Here is a 25,788-nt window from a genome sequence, read left to right as displayed (position 1 = left end):
GCTTTCATTTAGTGAGGTTTTTAAATTAGATCACTGAAATGCCGTATCCTTCCTAAGAGTACTGCACATTCTCCACATATTTTCATTCAAAACTTGCCAGTATTCTGAAAGTCAGATGGGGGTGGGCTCATAATGATGAAACAAATCTTTCTTTCTTAATTCGTTAATGGATCACATGATGGAGCTCAGAAATCAGACAAATCATGACAGTTTTTTCCTCCACTGCATGTGAAATTCAAAGCTTATGAAAGTACCTAATAGCTAACAAAATAGAACAGAAATATTGTAAAACTAAAGCTACGTGCGTTGCTCTGAAGCTATGGCTTTAGTTTCATTCTGTTATATAAAATTGTCTAAGGTTAAGTAGAAAATGAAAGCAATATTAGGCAGTAAATAAAGATGGTAAATCTTGCCAAGTACCTGCAACTACCACCTCAAAAGCTGAGTTACCAACACAGTGAGAAGAGTGGTCAGGCACTGGAATGGGCTGCCCAGGGAGGTGGTTCAGTCACCATCCCTGGAGGTGTTCACGAAACGTTTAGATGCTGTGTTGAGAGACATGGTTTAGTGGGGTTATTGGTGGTAGGTGGATGGTTGGACTGGATGACCTTGTAGGTCTTTTCCAACCTAGCTAATTCTGTGATTCTATGATTCTATGAAATGAGGGCAAGATGCAGAAGAAAACATGTTCTCCCATAAAGAGTAGGACTGTAGATGCAAAGCTATCTATGCATTTTAACATGCCATACACAAAGCTCTAGTATGTCAAATAGGTCAGGAAAAAAAGACTGTTTCTAGTTGTCTTGAAGCTTGTTCTTTTGAGTAAATTCTTTCTGTGGTTCATGATAGGGCATGTTATCTGGGAGGAAGAAAAGTCTTTTTCAGTGTATTGTAGTCTCCTCTGCAGAGGAGGAGAGCTCCTGTGGTGCCACCAGCATCACCAGGCATGCAAACCAGAAGCTTCTACCTACTGCAGCTCCTAGGTGAAGTAGTCTTGCTTTAATGCATGTTATGGTGCGATGCTTCAGAGAAATATGAATTTGCACTATAGGAATTAGGTGGAGCACTGGCTACAATTCCCCTTCTAGTCTCTAGGTCATCACCATGCTGAGGGAGGGTGTTTTGTAGTATCTGGGATTCTGAATCACTGCTTTTGGTCCTTCACTTAAGGTCTGACATCCCAGTGCAATCCTGCAGTGGGCTGGAAAGACTTGAGCAGGTAAATGTCTGCCGCTTTTTTGTCACTGAAATATACAAGTATCAGATAGGAGTTGTTCCAGTATGACTGAAGTATTGTCATCACTTAGCACTAGCTTAATTTTTATTATTCTTGTTGCTAAATAAAGGTGGTCATACTTGAGTCCTACAAGCTAAAATCAGTTTGAATTCACATTTTGATTATATCAGTATGTTTGTGTTTTTAAGAAGTTGTTAGGATTAGTTAAGCAATGGTATAAGAGATTAACACTTCATGATCTCAGGGAGAAAATATGCCTTTGGGAAGCAAACTAAAGGGACTAGAAAGCTTCAGTCAAAGGGTCATTTTTTGAATTCTGATCCTGTGAAGGAAAGCTTAATCTAACTTCAAATGTTTTGCTCTAGAGGTGATGTCTTTTGTATTGTTACATATTCTGCTAAGAAGATGCAATGGTCACCGAGCATGAGTTGAGACTGTGTCCACGTTATTCAACGTGTCTAACTATTTCTCTGCAAAAGACATTTTGGAACATGTTGATGGAGCAGATTGTCCTGAGGGAGATCACGTGGCATTTGCAGGACAACTGGGGGATCAGGCCCAGCCAGCATGGGTTTGTGAAGGGCAGGTCCTGCTTGACCAACCTGATCTCCTGCTATGATCGAGTGACCCGCCTGGTGGATGAGGGAAAGGCTGTTGATTTGGTCTACCTAGACTCCAGCAAAGCCTTTGACACTGTCTCCCACAGTATTCTCCTGGAGAAACTGGCAGCCCATGGCTTGGACAGGTGCACTCTTTGCTGGGTAAGGAGCTGGCTGGACGGCCGGGCCCAGAAAGTGGGTGGTGAATGGAGTTAAATCCAGCTGGCGACCAGTCACAAGTGGTGTTCCCCAGGGGTTGGTGCTGGGGCCTGTCCTTTTCAATGTCTTTATTGATGACCTGGATGAGGGCATTGAGAGCACCCTCAGTAAGTTTGCAGATGACACCAAGCTGACAGGAAGCGTCGATCTGCCTGGGGGTAGCAAGGCCATACAGAGAGATCTGGACAGGCTGGATCTCTGGGCTGAAGCCAATGGGATGAGGTTCAACAAGACCAAGTGTCGGGTCCTGCACTTTGGCCACAACAAACCCAGGCAACACTACAGGCTGGAAGTGGCTGGATGGTTGTGTGGAGCAAACGGACCCGGGGGTATTGGTCAATGCTCGGCTGAGCATGAGCCAGCAGTGTGCCCAGGTGGCCAAGAAGGCCAATGGCATCCTGGCTTGTATCAGAAATAGTGTTGCCAGTAGGAGTAGGGAAGTCATTGTCCCTCTGTACTCAGCACTGGTGAGGCCACACCTTGAGTACTGTGTCCAGTTTTGGGCCCCTCACTGCGAGAAAGACACTGAGGCCCTGGAGCATGTTCAGAGGAGGGCGACGAAGCTGGTGAGGGATCTGGAGCACAGGCCTTTTGAGGAGTGGCTGAGGGAGCTGGGATTGTTCAGTCTGGAGAAGAGGAGGCTCAGGGGAGACCTTATCGCTCTCTATAACTACCTGAAGGGAGGTTGTAGTGAGCTGGGGGTCTCTTCTCTCTTGTAACTAGTGACAGGACGAGGGGGAATGGCCTCAAGTTGCGCCGGGGGAGATTTAGGCTGGACATTAGGAAATTCTACTTTTCTGAAAGAGTGGTCAGACGCTGGAATGGGCTGCCCAGGGAGGTGGTTGAGTCACCGTCCCTGGAGGTGTTCATGAAACATTTAGATGCTGTGTTGAGAGACATGGTTTAGTGGGGTTATTGGTGGTAGGTGGATGGTTGGACTGGATGATCTTGTAGGTCTTTTCCAACCTAGCTAATTCTGTGATTCTATGATTCTATATGGTCATACAGACTGCCATGGAGAACAAATTACCACTTCTTTGACTGCAAGAGGATTTGTGGCTTAAGCAACCTTTCTNACATGGTTTAGTGGGGTTATTGGTGGTAGGTGGATGGTTGGACTGGATGATCTTGTAGGTCTTTTCCAACCTAGCTAATTCTATGATTCTGTGTTGTCCAAAGTCAGTTGTCAGGCATCCATGGGCCTTGCTAAGGGTTCTGTAGATCTCATCCTGAACATGTTTTAAATTACAAAGTGAGTAAATTTCTATATTTAGCAGCTGAGTAGGCCCTTTGTTTTCCATGTATTCATTCATATGCCTAATTATATTCCAGTGATTACTTCCTATAACATCATTGGAAGTACTCATGTTAATAAAGTTAGCATATGTGCATCTTTGGGAATAGGGCTTAGATTTCACTAAATTGTGCGCTTCTCTTCCCAACTGTTCTCTCATTATTCTAGCTAAATAATACTGATGAGTAGAAAACAATAGTCAAGAAATTAAGTTGTATGACAAGAATCATACAAGTTACTGTTTTATACAGGAAGAAGAGGAAGTGGAGGGAAAGGAGAGGGAGAGAAATCTACCTGCTGGTTCAAAAACAGTGTTGTCACTGTTGGTTTAATTCTTTCCAAATTAACCTCTTTTTGACAAATGCAGACTTGAAGAAAAAAGATTATTTCATCTCTAAAGGATGTTTTGAAGTTCTAAAACAGCAGGGAAAGAAACTGTATTTACAGAGAAAAATATTTTTGAAGTACCTTATATTCTCTGTCCTAGCTTGTCCTGTGATTAGCAGATCAGTGATTAGTAGAACAGCATTGTCTAGATAACAATGGACTGAAATGCTAATGGCTAAATGCCGTTCTTGCACAATGAAATATTTGTCTAGTCTTAAAAAACATAGCACAGGCGTAGAGCCCTATCTGTTCATGTAGAGGTTAACAAGCCTGCATGAGAACTCTCTTCTTTTGTGGTGACAGTGGTTGATCTATTGGAAGGTTATTGCTCAACCAAAAGCATCTGTAGCAATCTATGCAGTTCCTAAGTATGATAATATGGAACTGCTGAGAATTTTATAGCTATGAATGTGCATTCATATAAATAACACCTGGGGTTATGTGTCTCTAATAAAGGCATGTAGAGACAAGGGAAGCACTTAGGTGTTGGCTTACTGTAGTTGTGCAGCTTTTTAAACATAAAAGATGCATATATCTTTTCGTAAAATATTTCAGAACTGCTTTTCATGAGGAGCTTTATGAACAAGGAAGAAACAAGTGCACAGCAGTAGTCCAAATGCTCCTGAAATTGCAGATGAGAAGTCAGTAACACTGAGCAATGAGGTAGTATTGAGAACTCAAAAAAACTGGTGTTGCTTTGTAGTGATGTCATTGCTGGAAAATGAACAGGGGCCCAAAGAAATTAATGGGATAAAGGTTCTTGCTGTCAAAGAGAATTTTGATGGTGTCAGTTGAATTGTAAGAACAAGGCAGTTGCCATCAGCACCCTGCTTCAAAAGAGAAGATGCGTTTGGCATTATTTATACTGAGGAGACATACTGTCTGGCTGGTAATTTGTGGCATGATGTTGCTAGGGAGAAAATATTAGTAACCTTCTGAATCGCAGACATGACTTCTGAGTTCATAACATGTCTTTTCCTGAGGTCATAACTTGATAAGACTGAGGGTCAGGAAGACATAGCAGCTTGCAGCTCTTAGGCTCTGATTTGGCAATTGCTTGCGTTCCAACAGTGCATACGTGCACAATTATTAGCATGGAAGTGTGGATTCTCTGTGCTTGTGTTCATCCTGTTTGCCCAGTGCATCATAAGTTGGTACAGTATTAGCTGGATTTACTGTTCTTGAGATAATGGAAGGAGTGCATGTATGAAATTGCTGAGCACCCTGAAATGGAGTTTTAACTGTCACTTATGTCATCATGGTACCAGAGGAATAAAAGTGCTCAAATCTGAGAATGGTTTGAAATAGGTTGATCAGGAGAATTACGGAAATTAAGCTGGCTTCAAAGTCAGCAACAAGATAGGATTTCCAATAAGATCAGTATTGGTGAATACATGAGAAATATGGTGCTTGCTAAGGGCCATCATACTTCTTGGAATTCTTTAAAGGAGACAGTAAGCCTGTAGGTTCAAAGATGAGTCAAGATCTTAGTCTTGCTGTCATCTCAGTATTCAGCAGCAGTCACAAAGGGAATTAGAAAATGAGGAATTATGAACAGAATACCGTATTAAACAGAGTGCATAATTACAGTACTGCTATAAATCTGTCTGTGCTGCATCTTGAAAAGTGTGTGATGTTCTGACAGTTCTGTCTCAGAAAGGGGTAGAGTGAAACGATAGAAGCACAGAAAATGCCACAAGTGTTTAGGAATATATAGTGATTTCTATTTGAAAAACTAATTTGACAAGAATTCTTCTGTGTGAAAACAGGTGATTGAGATGGGATATGACAAAAACTTATAAAATCATGAATAAGATGACTAAGGAATATTTGTTCACTTATGATCTTATAATACATTGGGCAATGTATTATAAGAGAGAATGAGAGATAACGAGTGAATGGTGCAACAAAGGTTGTAAACATCTCTCTCCCTTTCTCTTTCCCCACCTCTCCCTCTCTCTCAGATTGATCGTGGAGGATGCGTGTGGGCATGTATTCCAGTCTTGATCTACTCATCACAGGGAAAATCACACTGCACCTTTGTTGAAACTTGTCTTGCAAGATACTAAAAGATGCAGTTGACTTACTAATAATAATGAGGAGAAGAACAAAAGCAGAAGATTTGGCTAGTTATTAACCTCAATCTAACCAGGGCAAAAACACTCTTAGTACTGAGAATGGAAAGTCTTATGTTTTATGATGCCAGAATAACAGAGGCTTGATAGCAAAATGTCATTGAAAACATTTATTTTACTATTTCTATTAAAAATTATTAGGAAGAACTGAAATGTCTTTTGAAAGAAGTCTTATGGTTGTTCTACAACAGAGTCTTACTAGAGATGTTTATTCCTGTTGAATATATTCACGTTGTTTTGTGTCCTGCTGATATACCTCTTAGCTTATGTTGGTCTGACAGAATAATGTTTCCAGTCTTCAAGAGTTTCTGCTCCATTACCTCAGTGTTATCATAGCATTATAATATTATTGCAAACAGCTCACCAGCAGCAATTCCATGACACCACTGGCATAGCCCAGTCTGGCTGCATTTTGGAGCTCTGCAGCTGTGAGTCACAATGTTTAGACTTCTGGCTTTTACAGTGTTTGAAAATACGTCTTTTGCAAGTGCCCTGCTATGAGCTTTTCAGTGTGGGTCTATGGGACGCTCAGGTGTACGCAGTCTGCAGGAATTCAGATGTTCCAGAAAGGATGAGGAAGTTTTGGATAAAGTAAAATGTCAGGAAATGGGACAAAGGCTGTGGCAGCTTTTTCAGCCTCTCTCTGTCTGGGGCACACCAACAACCTGCAGCTGCCCATGTGTTCCTGCGCTCCTTATGCAAAAGCACCTTTGGCCAGTGGAAGAGGGAAGGGCTTCTGAGGGATGCACTGGGGCAGGTCTGTGCTAGAGTGGAGATACCTAACATACCTTTGTGGCCTAGCTTGACATACTGGAATGCAGGCTCACCGTGGCATCTGTATATTGCCATAGTCAGACTGCTTCTAGGTACCCAAGTTATTTCAATGCTTTGTGTGATGTTATCCACAAAAGATGAAAGAGTTCAAGTACTTTGTAAATCAAGTGTGTGTTAAAGTAACTCTTCCAGTGGACTGTGGCGTTCCACTTTTTCTCCTTTGTACCTCAAATAGCAACAGGCTACCTGGAGATAGGGAGCAGGACCTGGCAGTTAAAAGTAGCAGATCACCTGAAGACCGTGTGCATGCAGCAGTAATTACAAAATGGAATGCATGTGCGGAAACATAAATACACAGCATTCCATATCATAAAATTGAACAAGACACCACTGAAATTGAAGTAAATAATGAATATCTTCAATTACAATGAAAATGAAATTGGAATAAAAGCCATGCACCCACCAGCCATGAAGAAGTTGCAGAACTGCTGCTAAGCAATGTGGCGATTTGATATGAAGACCACATAATACTGTAGGAGTAATTCCAAATGTATGTCAGCTTTTCATATCTACAATAGGGTATCTTTATCTTCATATTTCACGATGTTTTGGCTTCTGTGTATGGCCAATATGTTGCCTAAACATCTACGTTTCTTAACTGACTTAAATGTTAATTGTTGTGCTTTATCCATACTTGGTTCTGCATGCAGGTCAGTGGTTACTCATGCTTGTGAATTGACTATCTCCAGTAATAGCTTCTTTTCTGCTATCAAACAGATTGTTGAACGACGCAAACTTTTCCACCTAAGACGGGTACCCTGACTCTTTTCTCCCAGACCAGCTGTCATGTTGGCATCTTGAGGCTGAAATGAACTTGGCATGCAGCCTTGGGAACACAGGATCCAAAGGGCTTGCAGTCAGTGCTGACAGGCACAGGCTTGTACCACAACCTGATCCCACTGCATGGTGATTGCCCTGCCGTGTGCAGCTGGTCAGCAAGTAGTTGTGGCATCTGCTGGTTGCTGTTTATTGTCTGCAGGACATGCATCTGCACACATTTTTTTTTCTAGCTGCTGCACACCTGGTGGATCTGTTTTTTGTAGCTGCCCAAATACAGGCAGATCAGTTACATCTGCAGGGATGACAGTGAAGGGCCTGAAAACTGACATACTGCAGTTTGGAGTGGAACAGAGCAAACTGCTGAGATCTTCAAATATTATGTGAAAACAAAGTGGTGTCAAAAATATTCCTTCTGTTCCAAACTCTTACTCGTTGATAAGTACCGCAGTAACTCATAAGGCACTGCAAAAATTCCTGAAGATGAGGGGATGGAACATCATGAGGGGCATTACAGTAGTTGCCTACAGCATAACGTTTTTTTTCCCCCTAATACAGCATGTTACCCAAATGATGGGTAATGCCAGTCAAGTGTGTATAACTTCTGGTACCCCAGCTCAGCAGCTGATAGCTGTGCAAAATTGAACTTGTTGATTTTCAGATTTATTCTTAAGTGAGGCTGGGGAGGGAGAATCCAGAAATGGAATCTGGTAGTGGGTTCCGCTGCAGCTTTTGTCTGTGATACTGTGTCACTTTCTTGTCATTAAGTAGACTGTGAAATGGAGATTATAATACTGCTATACCTCATGAGGGAGGAATGAAAATGCTTTGAGATGGTCCTTTTTTTGTTCTGCGCAGAAAACACACTACTGCTGAATAACTCCATTTTACTTGGTTAATGTGAAGAACAGATCCACAGAAAATGCGTCAGTGTACATCTATTTGCAAGGGGTCAAATAAGCCTTGATCTAACTGCCAGTTAGGTTGCAGAATTGCTTAAAAGTGGACCTTGACCTTGGAGATGCCAATTGACTTTAGAAAGAGTTGAACAATAGTAACTGATGCATGTGTTTCACTGAGTGTGGTCAGAAATTCACAGAAGTCAATATGATTTTATGCTGAAAAATGTATGTTTTGTGTAGTATGTATCAAAATCACATGCCTGCAATTAAAGCTATCTAAGTGTGTTATGTGAGAAATCACAGGAACAATCCAAGCGAAAACAGAGAGAACCTCCCTCTGACTGTAGCATCTTACCTTTCTCAGCTGTTTGTGGTCACTGATGCATGGAATGAGCTCTGCTACGTTTCCGGTGTTCTCTTTGAGACTGCTGCTGTTAGAAGTGTGTAAACAAACAGGCAGAGAACTCCCACTGCCCTGCACAGGGACAGTTAATTACAGGATAAGAAAATGTGTAGTTTACTACAAATTGAATTTTACAGTGGTTCCTCTTACCATGCAAGTCTGGGTTTGTTTAAATGAGATTGCCATTGGAAAGTTCAAAAACTGATTTTTAGCACTCGAAAATTTCTCGTGGAAAAATTTATCTGGAGAGATTGACCAAGAAAATGATGGCCTGAAAATACGCATCAGAGGAGTTACTGTATATGAATTTGGAAGTATGTTTGTGCCATAATCTTTTACCAGTTTATGATGGTATTGGAATCATAGAATCACCAAGGTTGGAAAAGACCTCCAAGATCATCCAGTACACGTCCACGTGGTATTGGAATAATTGCTTAAAACTCTGCACCTTCGATCTTGATTACCTGGAAGGCATTGGGCGTTTTGTCTTTTGCTACACAGGGCACTTGAAATTTAGAAGAATAGAAAAACGGAGAAAAAATAGTGAGAAAACAAAGTATGCGAAGGTTTATTAAGACCTTGCATTTGAAATCTTTTCAAGACAATACAGACATTTGCACTTTCATATTTAATGACCTTTCCTTCCTCCCCGGCCCCTGATTTCAGTTGCTTGCAACAAACAGTTCATTCGACACTAGTGAAACCAACACAGCAGCTTCCATAAAAACCCTTCACAAAACTGATTAGATTTGCAATTTGCTCACTCAGCCTGCCTGGTCACAGCTGTGTCATGCAATGAATTTTTTCACTGAATAAAACGGGAACTGCAGAGGAACTCTTTTTTGTATGAGTACATTTGTAGTGCTTGTTCAAACATGAAATCGGTCCTGATTAACTCCATGCAAACAGTCTTATTATGGAATAAAACTATTTTTTCTTCTTAAGCTTAACAGCTTCTGTTTAATAATTAAACAGTGATATTAATTGGAAATTACTGCATATGGTGACAATCCTCAGTTTACCTTTGGATGTACACATTTAGTAGTTGGATAAAAAAAATGGCATTTAAAAATTCTTTGATAACAGATTTTCTTGATTATTTTTTTCCTAGCTTCTTAATTTGTTGGACTAAATGAGAAAGTGAAAGTATCCAATAGTTTTTGTATGTAATAAAAAAAAAATACACGACAGGTAGATTGGTCTGAAGGTTAAAGAATCCTTTGTTTCTGTTTAATAACCGGAAGCTCCAGAAACAGAAGGGTGCTTTGCTCAGAAGGAAGCTCAGTAGAACTACAGTGTGTTCTCAGTGCTCACACCCAAGCAGAGCAGGGAGACAGAACAACTTGACTGTCATTCAGTCAGCAGCCCAAATCCTGACAGGGGGCCTTCACAAACTTTATTTTTGGGCTTTCTCTTTAGCCTTTACGTAATTTAAATTTGTATTGTTAGTGAGCATGTTACCAAGTGTGACTTAAGATAACCAAAGATGGAATTTGTTTGTTATGTATTGATTTAAAAGACTAAGATTAATACGAACTAGAAACTGTTCAGAGAAGCACTGCACAATAATGATCCAAAGGAAGTAAAAAAAAAAAAAAAGTAATAAAAGAAGATGACTGCAGTCAGCTCTAGCTTGTCCAATCTGTTCTTCAGGATGTTAATGTAAAGAGGAACGTGAATACATTTGTTAGACTTTATTTAAAATGAAAAAAAAAAACCAAAAACTTTTATTGGTAAGGAAAGTAGAGGCTGCTAGCTCCAACCTTGACCAGAGAAGCAGCCTTTGCTGGCTTTGCCTCCAGGGGTCTGAAATCTGTGTTGGAACATGTCTTGAACTCAGCTCCTGCTGAATCAGAGGTGGGCAGCCTGGTTGGCATATGAGTAAGGTGACTGTATAAGCAAAACTGCAGAACTGCTAGAGACTGTGAAAAACTAAAAACTTTAATCTTTTTTTTTCTAAGGGACAGATTTCTCATTATCCCTAACTGCTGAGATTCAGCATTTTTAAAATTTATTATTTATTTATTTTCCATTGTTCTTATCTATCACTGGAAACCTGTGTGCAAACTGCCTGGGCTTTGCACCCCTCCCCGCCTCCCTCCCTTCCTCCCCCCCAGCTGCCTTCTCAGCTGAGGCTGATCCAGGACCATTGATGGCAGCAGCTGTAGCAAGCGTGGTCAGGAACAAGGAGCTGCTTCTACCAGTTTGTGGCTAGGGGTCTCAGCACCACTGTGCGAGTACAACAGGCGAGGTAGTGACCTGGAGCAGATTTCCCCCAGTGACAATTCCTGGTCTCGTGTTTTGCAGACACTGTCTGGGGCTGGGCCCTGTGCATCCAGCCCACTGCAGCTTTTGGAGGTAAGTCCTGCCAAGGCTGTGGGGAGCTGTGCTATCAGGGATGGCCAAGGGCCCTTCAGTCAGACTCCGTGTAAGCTAGAAGAACACGTGCTTTGTCCCAAGCAGTGGACTTTATTTTTTGGTTCTTGATGGAGTTAAAGCATGCCCATGAAGACTTAGTTTTCTTCCCAAGTTCCTGGGGAGAGTTTCCAGGAAGGTCCTATGAATACCTTGTTCGTAAAGCTTCCCCTTTCCTCTTCAAAGGGGCTTATGCTATGTATAAAAAGGTCTAAGCTTAGGTTACCCTTACATTGCTATGTAAGATACCCCCTGTATGTGGCCAATGAATTAGAATACATGAATATGTTCACAATGATTGTGGTTTTGTGCCTCAGTTACCAGTAATTTTGAAGAAACATCCTTAATTCCTTCCCCAGCAATCCAAAGTATGGTGTCTAGGTCACACTTGTCACCAGCATTCTGATCCCTGCCTAGCTATGTGCAGAAGGTTCCTGCTGGAATGCTTACAGAGATGTTTACACTCCAAACAGCCTAGGCTAGTCATTCTGAAACTGTCAAAGGAATGCACCTGACAACTGGGGTGGGTGGAAAAATATTCTCTTCTGGTAAAAAGCTTAAACACCTGCTGTGTAATGTGGGTTTCAGTGTCAGCAAAACTTCCGAATCTGGACAGAAATTCTTCTTTCAGCTCAAATGTATTGCTGTATTACCTATAGATATAATGTTAAAACCATGACACTAAATGTTAGAAGTCTGACTTAATGACTAAGTATGAAATATATCTAACTCTAAACAATTTATCTGCAGAGGCAGCATGTTCCTTACTTTGTAAACATGCATACAATGGCAGAATTATCTGTTTTAGACTCCAAGCAGGATACGAAAAGTTGTAAGAACATGACACCTTAATCAGCAACTGAAGTTCCTCTGATTTAAAAAAAAAAAAAAAAAAAAAAAAAAAAGAAAAAAAAGAAAAGAGCTTTTTAAAAATCTTTCTCAAAAGGTGGTAAAAGAGATTGAGACAATCTTCCTTTAGTTACAAATTGTATAAGAATCAGTCCTGAATACTTCAGAACACGAAGTGTGTAAATGTAATTACTCAGAGACTCTGGTTTCTTGACTGCTGGAACTTTTTGTTTATATGATATTGAAGAGTTTATCTCCATCACTGGCATAAGCTCCTTCATCTCCTGCATCACTGTTTGCTCATCCTAACCTTGCTGACACAGACCCATAATGCACTGAGGATATACCAGCGTGAATGATCCAGCAGCCTGGCTGCATAAAAATTCAGCTGTTTGTTGTAGCTGTTGGGATGCATCCTTTCAGTAAAAATGTGGAGGATGGAGCAGTTCTGTGCTGTGTGTGCTGCGTTCAGCAGGAACCATCCAGGATGTTGATGCAGGCTAATAACCCTTACAGCTAGTTTCACTTTTGGAACTGGAACAACGTTGTAGTGTGAGAGCGTGCACAGAAAACCGACTTTTTTGCCCTGTATCAATCTTTCATCTGGAATTATATAGATTATAAAATCGAGCGTTTTTAATGATGAAACATGAAGGGGATGTTTGCATATTTTAGCTTTTCAGGACCATTAGATGAGCTGCATTAAGACTGCACAGCTGAACACTGCAAGTTGTACGTTTTTTTGTGCCTAGTATGTTTTGCTAATATAAATTATAAAAGTTTAGAAATGCAAAGCATTGTTCCTTGCCCTCCTCCTAGGGAAAGCCTAAAGCATCTTGCCAAGCTGTAGCTTTTCCATCTCACCTCTTCTACTTTCCAGATTTTTATTTATTTCTTTTTAATCCTTTGTAATTAATTGTGCAGTTGTATGAAGGAGGAAAGTACTGCTGGCACAAAGGCTTGCTCAATACATGGACGCAGCAGGTGAACACACCTGGCTGAGTACCAGCATGCCAATAATCGGCAGCCAGCTTGAACGCTTGGCTATGGCAAAGCATTTGTGACAAAAAGAAATTCTACTTTGATCTGGCCATCGCCTTCCTTAAAGCAGCCAAGTTATGCAGAGCAGAGGGGCTGCTTAACAGGCTGCTGTATCTAGCCTTGGTGCCTCTTTACCCGTAGGTGGTGCGGAAGAGGAATTGCTGAGGTATGTGTGTTATCTATAAACCACAGTGCAGGGTTTTTGGAGGAAGAGGGAAGGAAGGATATGGACTTTGTTTCAGACTTTTTTTTTTCCCCCTCTCCTCACATAGAACGCATTATAATAGTACAAAATGACAAGAGACCATCCAAGGTAACTCCAAGCTGTGTACAGTCTGTTCTTGTTTCTGCTGTGGTCATTTGAGACAGGCTTCAGTGTAACCATGTGCTGCTGCCTCTGGAGAGGAGAACTGTTTCCCCTCAGCGGGGTCTGTGGGTAACAAAGCAGTGAAATGCGTCCAGGCAGTGCTGGTGGGGGAGAGGGAGCAGTCAGCAGCTCCTGCCAGAATTGTTCACATGGTGCGTGTCAGTGCACGGTTCGGGATGGCAGTACTTTGTGACTCCTAACAGAAGTTACTGAGCACAAGTATTATTGAACAAGTAACTATAGCTACCGTACAAGTATTAAAAGCATACGTGTTTAAGTGCTCCTTAAGACCACGCTGCTCAGATCTCGGTACAGACATCAACACCCTTTTAAAAGACTTGTTTTCAGATCTTTGCTAATGACTGTGAAATATGGGGATTGCGGTAAGCCTGCTTTGTTGTAATTAGTCCGGAACCTTCCTTCTGTGTGCCTGCAGCCAAACCTGGGGCAGTGCTTCCGCCACGGCCGTGCTTCTGCCACAGCTGTGCCTGCCTAGCGATGGGGCGAGAGCTTAAGGCTGTGAGTGAGGCGTGAGGAGCCTGCAGGGACAGTTCCTGTTAGTAGTAACTACTGGGGAGTCTCACTGAACAACAGGTTTTGTTTTCATATTAGATGCACATTTCTGGTGTGTTTTCTGCTCTTTTGATCAAGTGTTTTGGTCCTGAGCCAAAGACTTGTCTATACATGGAGTTACCCTGGAGTAAACACCCTGGAGAAAGTGGATGGATTAACTCCCAGGGAGCGTAGCATTGTTCCAGCAGAAATTATTTGGAATACCAACGTGCGAGAGCACAATTGCTTTTATTCCTTTTTTTCTTTATCCCTCTTTTCTGGAACCTTTTGTGTGAAGAGGAGCTTCTCTGTTCCTGTTTGAGATACCGCTGGAAAACAAGCATTGTTCTGCCGTTGGCACTTGGAAGGTGTTAAAGCCTTGCGTTCACTTCCCCGAGGCACGGCCCTGAGCCACACCTGGGTTACAGGCCGATGCCTCTCCTGGGTGCGGGGCTGTGTTAAGGTATGCTTGCAGCTCTGCTTTCGAGTTACGGGTGAGAGCACGAGGGAAGATACTGTTTTCAAACAAAGTGTAGGGATAAGAAATCTGTTTAAGGATAGGAAATGCTGAGAAGAAAGGAGCGTGCCGTCGGAAGAGCCTCAAAGGCCGGCGTGGTGGGGGAGCCCCCGAGGACGGCGCTGCCCTCGGCCCCGCGGCGCGTTCCGGCGAGGCACGACGCACGCGGCCGCCGCCCGCGCACGGCGCCGAGCTTCCCCCGGACCGCTGCCGCCCCTGCACCCCGCGCTCGAGTTCCGCGCCCGCCGCAGCCCCGCCCGCCCGCAGGTTTTTGTCCGTTCAAAGCGCACGGCCGTAGGGCCGGGGCGCGGCGGATCGAGCTCCCCGCAGGGCGGCGCCCCGGACCCGGCCGACATTTTGCGCCGCCCTCGCTGCGGCGGCTCGGGGCGCTCGGCGAGAGCGCAGCTCGGGGGCCGGGCTGCCCGCGGCGAGGGGGGCGGGGCGGGGCAGGACGGGACGGGATCAGGCGCGGCGCGACGGGCGCGCGGAGGGAGCGGCGGCGCTCGGCGGCAGGTTCTCGTGCCGGCGGGAGCAGATGGCGGCCGCGCTCCTCCTCTACCTGCTCCTGCTGCCGGGGCTGGCCGGCGCCTTCAACCTGGACACGGAGAACGTGATCGGCCGGCGCGGGGAGCCGGGCAGCCTCTTCGGCTTCTCGCTGGCCATGCACCGGCAGCTGCAGCCGCAGGAGAAACGGCTGTAAGTGCCGCCGCGCCTCGTCCCGGGCTCTCCTTCCGCCGCCGAGGCTGCCCCTGGCGGCGCGGCGCGTCCGGGTTCTCACCTGGCGGCGGGGGGCGGCGGGGAGGGCGGTACCTGCCGCGGGGCAACCGGAGGCGGCGAGGCGCCGGCCGCCGGGACTCGGGGAGGAGCCGGGGGCAAACGAGCGGCGACCGCGGACGGGGGGCTTCCGCGCCTGAGTCCCCGGTAGCCGTCCGCGGCGGGCGGCGCCGCCGAGCGGTGGGGGCCCACGGCCGTGCACGCCGGGCCGGCGCTCGTGGGCTCTGCGGGCATGTCCGGCGCTCGGGGCGTCTCCCCCCGCCGTGTCTCCTCTTCCCCCGCCGTACCGCCTAGCGCGGCGCCCGTGCTGCTGGGCGATCGTTCCCGGGGCACGGGGTGGTACGGAGAGGATTGGGACGGTTGGCGGGACGCGGGTGAGGAGGCGTCTTCCCCGCGTCCTGAGAGTTAAGGGAGGTCCGTTGTGCGTCCTGAGGAGGGCTTGGGCTCCGTGCCTCTTAATGGCTACACCTGAGCAGTCACCTGCCCTGCCAGTACTTGCTGCACGGAGTGCATCTCCTATAAGGCACTGTTGTGAAACAAATGTCTCTGAACATTTAGCTTTAATGTAAGGGAAGATGAGGCTGCGGTCTGGATAGAGAGTGCAGGAGGAGGATGCTGGGCAGCAGTCATATCCACAATAAAGTTAGCTGGTAAACTTAGTTAAAATCTCTTTGGACTGGCCTTGTTCAGACTTGTGTTCTGTGTGATTTAATAGGAATTACAGTGTGTAAAGGAGCATAAACGACCTTCCACCTTCTGTCTGGTATTCTGGGTCCCAACTGTACATCCTGAAGACTGAAATACAGCTCTGCGAGTTACTTCCCAGAGGCCCTTATCTTAATTCTTGACAGGATTACGCGTGCGCTGGTCTTGTTCAGTTCTGCTATGAAAGCAGTGTTTGAAGCTTGTTAGTTTGTCATTGTGTTATCAAATGCTGATAGAATGAGTGTGTCAGAACACGCAGAGACAGAAGGCCAATTAGCAGAAGTCACGGTGTTGGAGCTAGTCTGCAGTGTTTGACTGGAATGCTTCAGAGATTATGAGCGTGAAAGTTGTGCTTTGTGTGCACAGTACTTCCTCAGGCAGTCTGGGATGGGCATAGCCAGATGCTGCTGGCGTTGGCATGGTGTGCTGAATCCCAGCCTTCATGGGTAGCAGGGGTCTCAGGTGGAGACAAAACCTGACTGGAGAAACTGTTTTGTGATGATGCATGGTTCTGAGTATGAGATGTCTTGGTTGGTTTTTAAAATCTTTGTGTGAATTTTAGTGTAAAGAATTGGATTGCTACCCAAGGAAGCTGCTTGGAAAACCCACGTTTGGTTCTTTTATGTAGCACAGGCATATCACGGTTGCTTTGAGCATCGTTTTTCTGTCTGTTGATGTGCTGAACTGTAACTGCCTTTCACAGGGACTGAGGTACGCTAAGCTCAGTTTGTTACGCCCTGTGGAGCACGCGGAGTTGCAGTGGGGCAAAGGCTCCCATGTTAGGTTGCATCTTTATAAATGCTTAGATAAAAATGAATGACATTAATATTGAACAACTCATTTGGCATGTTCTGTGGATGCCAGTTTGTAAATAGCTTGGATGTTTGTGGGTGGAGCAGACTGTGTTTTCCATCCAGGTAACTGGTGAAGGTGAGAGGTGAAGGAATGGAGATCGCGTTGAGGTCAAGTACTGGGAGACATGTCTGCTCCCTGCATGCTGCCCATTACTTGTAGCTGCAGGAGCTTCGTGTTTTGTCCACAGGGTGTTGGTCTGTCCTAGCTCTACTGCAGAAGCACTTTTATGTGCAGTTCTCTCTTGTGGCAGATAGAAGTAATTGTTTCATCACATCTTCTCCATTGGGTGCCACCTTTAAAACTCAGTTATAGTTAGTTAGTTGTTACCAAAATACACAAACCCTATTGCATTTTTGGAGCTTAATTGACACTTGGATTCTTATCTCAAAGGGAACCGTGATCCCCAAATCCCCCACCAACTGCAGCCACTCCATGCAGCTTCGTGACATTATACGCACTTACTACTGATGTATGCTAGATCAGTAAGTCCTTGGGAAAACAAATGAGAAATGGTGAAATACGTGAGTTCTGTTGAAGGGATGTTTTAGTCTGTAAAGCTACAGATTCTTAGTTATTCCTCTTGCCTCACTTGATTAAGCTGATTCACAGGTAAGAATCACTTAACAATCAGCCTTCTCTTCTGCCTCAGCTAGGTAATTCCGCGTTAAGCAATATGAAATGCCTTGGTAAGAAAGGGAGTGGAAAATGTCTTTAAGTGTGACACATGAAGGTACAGCTGAAATGGACTGATTTTAAACATGGTGTTTGCTTTTGGTCACTTTTTTTTCCTAGTTACAGAAGATTGTGGCTTACGTATTACCTTTGAATGGCAATTTTTGTGTTTGTCCATGTTAGATACTAATGTTGTATTTGCTAATTAGTAATTGCTTAACTCTCAATGGCATGGGTAGGTGACTGTTCAAGAAATGCATCGAGTTTATTTGTAAAGGGTACTTTATAGAAGGTTGGGGACTGGTAACAGCATTTTGTTATTCTATATAAATACTTTCAAGTGAGAAAAGTTTGGGAGTCCATCAGATGAAGGGGAGAAAAAACTTTATTAATTCACAGTAACTGAAAGTGATCTGCTAATGGCATGTGGGTGTGAAAGAGAGCTGAATGCAGCCTTAATATGTATTAAGGAAGCACGGATGTTACTGTTAGATGGACTGAGGGCAGCCTGCCTGGATTTCTGTGAGCAGTTCTGGTCCATTGTCAAGCACAATGAATCGGGTAGCAGAAAACACTGATGGAGTTTTCAGGGAGCTGGGCTTCTTGGCCTGTGTGAGATTGTTCTGTTCTTAATCTGTCATTGTGACAAAAGTATGGGACCTGTACTTCTGAGAGGTGGTGGTGGTACGACAGCCGTGCCCTACGGACTGTGACTTGGGGACAGTGTAGCTATTGGAGTTAGTTTCATTAGTTTGTGATGGAGAATGCAAGGGTATCTAACGTCTGTAGGTGGTACGTTAGCTACTGTATGCTGTATGTTGTTATTATAAATATTATTAGCTACTTAGTACTAATTTACTCATAGTTTTATATATAATGTGTGCATATATCTTGTGATATAAAATATGAGTGTGTATACGTACAGCATGTGAGATGGTCCTTTTCAGTCCTTTTGGTTATAATTCACAATGGTTTAAGCTGATCTCTTGAATTAGAGCACAAGTCCTAAGAACACCTACATTTGCATGTAAGTTGCAATCAATTCTGATATTACTTTGAATAGAGAAATGAAGCTGAATTCATGTAGGCTTCCTATTGCTTAAGGCAAAAAAAAGGATGAGGCTGTGGCAATCAACATTCAGGATCTCCTCTTCAGAAGAAAAGCATAGGGTAGGCATTTTGTGCCAAGTCTGTGCTGGTCATTAGGAACTATAAAGCCTAAAAGATTGCTTACTGGAATTTTTACTCATGGCAGGTTCTGCTGATACTGCATATCTCTACTGTGAGCCATTCTATCGATATAAAACAGAGTTGCCTTTGGTCAGCAGGCTGCTGACATTGCTGTACTGCTGCAGTGCATCCTCAGTGGCATTTAGCCAGTGTTTCTGTGTTGTCTGAGGGCCTGTGCTCACTGCTCTAGCAACAAAAAAGAGCTGGATTATTATCATCTGCACTGGAAAATGTAAATTTCTGCTTGCAGAGCTGTTACCAAGTAATTCAAAGTTCAGGTGGACTGAATTCATAGCAGTGTGTGTTTGTATTTTCAGGATTTAAAGACTTTAACAATGCTCATCTTTAGAGCTTCTATCGATGCAAAAAAATTGGCTTGCTATTAAATGTCCTTTTTTTCTTTCCAGACCTTGTCCTTACTGTCTTGTTGCCCTGAGAATTTTTTTTTTATGTGTTTCTGTTTTTGTCTATGAAAGCTGTTCTTGGATAACCTACTTAGCATGCTCGATTACTTTATTTGTGAATAGTAGAACGGTTTCGTATCATGTTCAGGATGGATGTCCTGTGGCAAAACTCAGGATCAAGTGAAGTTGGGAAGGAGGAGGGAGAACTCTTAAAGTTCCCCTGTAGTAGTAAGGGAAAGATTTTAAAATAGATACATCATAGTCATACAATGCATAAAAGCAGCAAGGAGATAATTTTGCTGTTTACGTTACATAAGGGGGAAGAATGTGGAACTGAGTCATAGAATCACAGAATGGTTTGGGTCAGAAGGGACCGCAAAGCCTACTTGGTTCCAAGCCCCTGCTATGGGTTGCCCCCCAGTAGATCCGGCTGCTGTAGGTGCAATAAAACTGCAGAAAGTTCATCCTTCTTCTATGCTAAGTTTGAGTTAGTCTGGGTTACCTCTGGCAGAAACACAACTGATAGGTTTTGTGGTCAGGTTTGCAAATGATTGGAGACTCTATCGTGTAGTTGTCACTATCTGTCACCCATTCCTGCAGCTGAAAAAGAAGAGGTCATTATCTTCATTTCATTTTTCATCTTCCACACAGGAACAGAGAACTATGCACTCAGTCCTGCCCAATGCTGCTGAGGGAGGAAGGTCGAATTTAGCATCAGAAAGCTGTGCTAGTTTAACCACTCTGTCAGTGTAGAGAAAGAGCAGCGCTTTGGGTACATGGGCTTGCTTATTTTTTGCCTTAAGCCAGATGTGCTTTAGTTTGGCTTAAATTCACTGTAAGCTTGGTTTTATAAGTAACAGAAATAAGACTTCTTACAGTCTTTTCCTCTAATATAATTTGATTGAATCTGACACTAGATGTAAGAAGTTAGCATTTAAATCAGTAGCTGATACAGACTTGAGCAGATGAAACTTCAAGCCGAGTGAATTCAAGGCGAGGAGACTGATGCAAACAGAACTGAAGAGCCCGGCAGTGTGTTTCTGCCGGCTTGTGCGCTGCTATCAGCTGTTAAACCATTTCCCAGGGTTTTTTATCTGTGACTTTGAAAAAGTAAAATCAGTAATGGGAATGCTGTCAGGAGAGTGGGTTACGTGGGACTGCATGTCGCACTGCTTCAGTGGGGCTGGCTCCTTCCTGCCAATGCAGGGCCGCGGGGCACGGTAGCTCCCGGCCAGGCCCTGCCTGCCCAGCACAGCTTTCTAGAGAGCACGTTGGGCTGGGCAGGGGATTTCTTTGCCGCGGTGGCAAAACATGTTTCCTGAACAGCAAAAGCGAGCTTGTTGCAAGTTGTGTCTGCAGCACCTGGTTTCTGGTTATGGCATGTTTGTGTGTGTGTGTGTTGGCTTCCTGTTGTTGCTGGGGTGTGCTGCAGGTGGAGGTGGGGCTGTGCCCGCACGGGGCGCATGTGGGAGATGTGTTCACGTAGCTGCTCTGGTGTGTCTGCTCCCAGGCACAGGCCACACAGTGACAGCGGGCTTCTGAGAGGACAGCTTTGTCTGGGCAGCTCTGCAAAGACTGTGCCAGGACACGCCTCAGCGCAGTCCTTTTCTTGTGGCTGTGTGCGCTACAAGCTCAGCCTTGCCACGGTGGTGCTGGACATGCCAGGTGCTGACAGCACAGGGCTGAGCCTCCTGCGTGGGTACAGCAGGCCTCGTTCCCAGTCCTCCCGTCCCTGGAACTTGTTTGTCAAAAGGTCACATACCTCTTTGCGAAAAGTAACTTCTTTTTTTTTTTTTTTTTTAAATCAACCTGGAGGTGCTTAAGAATCTTACACTTACCTTGATATTGTTAAGCATTAGTAAAATGGTAACTCATTGCTGCACTAGTGGAAGCCTTCCAGAAGCGAGGACTGTAGCATAGAGCTTTTGTCTGTAGTGATGATAAATGTTCAGTTCAGACTGCAGCTTTGAGGAACAGCCTGCCTGGTCAGCTTCAGTGAAAGCCCCTAATGTCGTTGTGCTCTTACTGGTAGGTGCATATACCTGATGCAGCTCCTAGCTTCAGGTTTGCACTGTGCTGAGCCTGATCAGTGAATCAGTTTGTAATATAACTGGTATATAATAGGTATCTGTAATATAACTGTAATATAATAGGTATCATCTCTTTGGCTCAGGCATTAAAATGCATGGGGTAGAGGCGATGCAGACTTAGAAGTGCTTTGGCTTATGCTTTCTTATTTTTGCATGTCTCCATAAATGTGAATGGTATCTGAAGAAGCACAAATCTGTCTCTCCTTGGGCTGTGTATTTGGAAAGGGAAGAATGTTTTGTGTCGAATGCAGCCCTGCCAAGCCCTTGCAAGAGCATTAAAATAGAAGTAATGGCTCGATTACCCGAAATTGCTTTAAGTTCCTCTGGTCCAAATCTGTTGTACTTATTCTTTCTCAAAGGGTTGAATATATACTGGGCAGTTCTTATTAAATAATACCAGGGTATAAATCAACCCTGACAGACACAGTATATGCTGGCCCAGAGAGCTCTGTTGCTGCCAAAGTATCCGACATACCTCAGAAACAAGAGGAACAGGATCAGAAAGCTAAACTTGCATCCTCTAAAACCAACAGGGTCAGAGTGGTGTAATGGGAACAAAGCAGCACAGGACGAGGGCAGACCTTGGTCTGAGGAAGGAGGAGGGGGTTTTTCACATCACAAAACAGAATGGAAACTAATGAGCTGCACAGCGTGGGAGTTAGGGGCAAAGGAAGAGCATTCCCCTTGACAGGTTGTTTTGTTCTTGTGCAGAGGCTGAGGCAGTGCTGCTGAAGTTTGTCCCAGAGCTGGGCAGGGGGCTGATAGTTGGCTCCCAGCTGGAATACCCCACTGCTGTGCCAGCCTTGCTTCTCAAACCAGCTGATAGAAGTACACAGACGGGCAAAGCAGACATACCTGTGTGTGCATGTCTGACTGACAGCCTTCAGTGAAACCATCTGTGAAATAGTCTGTCAGGAAATGGAACTGTAATATGTCATATTGTTATAAATACTGGGAGGTGCTTGGGATAAAAAGTACCCCTTGTACCCCTTTTTATTTGATGTGCACTCCTGTTTGGAAACAGTATCAGATGGGCTGAAATGAGTACTTGTGCCAGAGGCCTGAGGCGGGAGGGAGCTGGGCAGCATTTTTCCGCAGCCCCTCCTAGTGCCTGAGGGGTGGGCTGTCTGGCAGTGCTGCCTGCCTGCCTGGTGCACAGCTGCCTCCTACCACAGGCACCCTGAGACCTTCAGCTGGCAGACAGCTGCTTGAGCCCAGCTGCTGGCCTCCTCCTACCAGCTGACCAGCACAGGAAGGTTCATGGTGTTCTTCAGACCTAAAACGTAACCCCTTCTGCCACAGAAGGGTGGGAAGCAAGGGAGACGGACAATATTGGCCAAGATGCAGGGAGTAAGAACGTGCCATTCAAGCATGAAGAATGTACCGTGCGTGACACAAGGCTTGCATTTGTGTGCTGCTGTGTTCCCAAGCACCAGGGGTTGGGACAGGCTTCCCAGGAGCCTTTCCTCAACAGGGGCATTTAAAGGAGCCCTGTACAGTTAAACTATCTGTGAACTGGAATCTTAAAATTTAGCATTTTTATTTGAGAGTGTAGTTTCCTTTGGTTTCTGTTTTCATTTTCCAAATTTCCCAAGGCCTGGAGAGTAGTGGAGATGGGGTGTACCGGTAGTGCCAGGCAGAGAGGCAGCTCCGCCAGAATCACTGTCAGAAGGTGTGTGACAAGCTCTGTAGCAGTTTCACTCTTGTGCTACCTGCCTTGATGGCGAGGAAGACTCCTCAAGCTGGCATATGCTTTAAGGATAAACCGTAAGGCAACCCTCCCATCGGGTATGGATCTATCTTTATCCGGATGTGAGGCTGTATATACTGCATGGTCTGCTGTTAGAACTAATTCACATCTGTAGTCCTAATTCCTGCCTTTTTTGTTAAAGTCAAGTAGAAAAATGTTTTGTGTCTTGGCAGGAGATAATGAATACTCTGTGTTGTAACCTTTTTGGAAGTATTGGCTAACCATGTCAGCCTGGATCTCGGCTATTTGATGGAGCTGGTCTGTAACTGTACAAGACTATTGTAAATCTTTGTAGTGGAACTATCAAATTAAGCATGTAAATTTAACAGTTTTTAAAATCTAAGCTTCTTAGGAATCTCTTTACTGTTTAATAAATAAAATAAATAAATAAAGCCCTTTAATAAATATTCTGCAGTTATATTGGCTCTTTCATCCAAAAATATCAGTGTAATTTCTAGTGTTGTTTATTGTTTCTTTGTCTTTAACTGTAAAAATAGGAGGAGAAAATCGCTGTTATGGTGCTAGCTGAAACAAGTGCCGTTTTCCATGTGGTACATGTTACTAATGCTGTTGATGTTAATTTGCAAATAACAAGGATAAACTTACGCAGAAGTGAGATGGGTATCTTGGCTTCTCATAAATGGTTCTTCTTGAAGGATGACAAGCAGAGAAGAATGGTTTCACCAGTCTAATTTGTTGCTGTCCGGATTATCCACACAGTGAAACATTTCCCATATTGGGTTGCCCGGCATATTGGAGCAGCAAATTGTCAACAGTTGGAATGGGCCATTCTTGTTCTCCTGTGCTGAACTCTACCCAAAACCTTCTCCCCAAGTACCAGAGCAACTGTCAGTTTTGTAAGGAATGTAATCTGCTACGTTTTCCATAGAAGACACCTTATTCATTTCAGACGAGTTCCTGTTCAAAATCAGTCTTTGACTCTTTCAGAGCTTGCCTGGGATGGCTGGCTCAGTCTAGCAAGACTAAGATTAACACGTTTTGGGGGCATGCTCTAGAAAGAACGCAATTGAGATGAGGCTATCAGGTAAATGGCTATTTAAAACAAGCAAAAATCCATATTATTGAATAAGTGATCTGTACTGTGAAATGTTCGCTAGAAAATCAACACCTCATCCTGGTATAAAACAGGGTAGGTTTCAGTAAAAGGAATGTTTGAAGGAATTGATATACAAAATGGTCTGAAAGTACTGAATAATGCATTTATTAATATTGTTGATTGAGATATATAAAAGCAAGTTGCTGCTTTGAAAGTAATGTCAGGAGAATCTAACCTAGAAAAGCAAACTTGAATTTGGGGAAGAAAGTTTCTCTTCCATTTTTGAGTGAATTATTCAGTATATTAAAAAGAAGTGGACTGAACCACAGTTAATAAAGCTCCCTTCTTGATTTTAGCTTCAAAGGTATTGTATCCTTCGTGAGATGGTCTTCCCTTGGCTAAGGTACCGAGAGCTTGACATGTTTTAGGACCATTCTGTGAACTCAAGAGCTATTGCTTGGAAAAAAGAGAACTGTAGCTACCTTGTTTCAGTTTAAAGAGCAGTCCAGGTGTAGTCCTCTGTGAAGTGAGATGAGAATTTTATGGCTTTGAAATGACAGTAGAAGGTATGAAGTACTGGTTCTAAATGGTGGTTTTTCTGGAATGTTTGCTAGTATGGACTGGCCTGCTTTGGCTTTGCTGGAGTGTTGGCTGTTTTTCTCGTTTCCTGATTCAGAACTGCATCTAAAAATATGTAATTTCCTAATATTGATTTCCTTTAAGCAGCAGTAATAGCATGTGTGAGGATGTTATGTCTGCACTGGGAAGGGAGAAGTTGCCCAGGGTCATGGATAGCAGTGAGGTGCTCGTGGGATGCTCAACAAAACAAGCTGAGGCCTCTCCAGGGTCACATGTATGAATTTCGCTGTCAGCTAATGAGTTTGTAGGTTGCTGTTCAGCTGTGTTCTTCACGTTTGTTTTTCCCTTTCAGAGATCTTTGGGGATCCTGGAGATGCAAGGAACAGCAAATAGGAACCATCAGCATTTTGTTCAGTGAAATCACCAACTTGCGCTGATGGTGTCCATAGGAATGGCAGAATTTCTGACAGCAGTTCCTTTTTAGTGAAGATGGCCAAGGAGATTTTTCAAATGGAGGTAAATGCGTTTAGCTTCTGCCTGATTGGGCTGGCATTGATACCCTCCTCATAAGTAGCCCTATAAAATATGTCTCTAATATATAAAGTAGGACAAGATGGAAAATGTTCTGGCAACAACTCATGCCTGTAACACCAGAGGTTGTTTGCTCCGCAGTACGTGTGTGGGTCAAAGGTCTGAGGGAAAGGCATATTTGTCCTGGAAGTGCTTGGAGGTGGGAGCCAGCTGTTGCTGGTAGCAAGCACGTGATCCTATGTGTAATTGATTTGTCTGAGTCCTTCTGTTCTCATAGCTCTTTCCACAAGGTGTCTGTAAGGGAATCCCAAAGACTGGTCAGCCTGCCACTGGTGCTGCTGAAACCGCATGGCGGTTCAATCTGGCTCTCTTGGCTGTGTCCAGCAGTGTGTATAAGAACGGAGCATAGCTTGGATGTGATTAGCCATGCTTGCTTAGTGTGAAGCAAGCCTTATGTGAGAAACACATTGTTTTCTTGGCTGAGATGCTACAGTACTATGTTTTCCTTATTTCATATGCAACCAACTGCTGAAGCAGCTACTAACAATATGTGTAAGACCTCTAAATTTTTCATTCAGCTTGTTTTTCTGCTAGAGAAATGTTTGGTAACTAT

General features: G+C 44.0%; 1 protein-coding gene across 3 annotated transcripts in view; it reads left to right on the top strand.

Annotated features, from left to right (window-relative positions):
• ITGA6 (integrin subunit alpha 6) overlaps positions 14,963-25,788 on the top strand; it is a 41,217-nt gene continuing 30,391 nt past the window's right edge. For 2 of the 3 annotated variants that reach the window (XM_021400198.1, XM_021400199.1), the window contains exon 1: positions 14,963-15,224. In XM_021400198.1, the coding sequence (XP_021255873.1) occupies positions 15,064-15,224 (161 nt within the window). In that variant the 5' untranslated portion in view covers positions 14,963-15,063. Of the gene's footprint in view, positions 15,225-24,996; positions 25,161-25,788 lie in introns of all 3 variants that reach the window. The other variant, XM_021400200.1, reaches the window with a different exon arrangement.

This window comes from Numida meleagris, chromosome 5 (assembly GCF_002078875.1).
Source record: "Numida meleagris isolate 19003 breed g44 Domestic line chromosome 5, NumMel1.0, whole genome shotgun sequence".
NCBI lineage: Eukaryota > Metazoa > Chordata > Aves > Galliformes > Numididae > Numida > Numida meleagris.
This window is presented reverse-complemented; position numbering and strand designations above follow the sequence as displayed.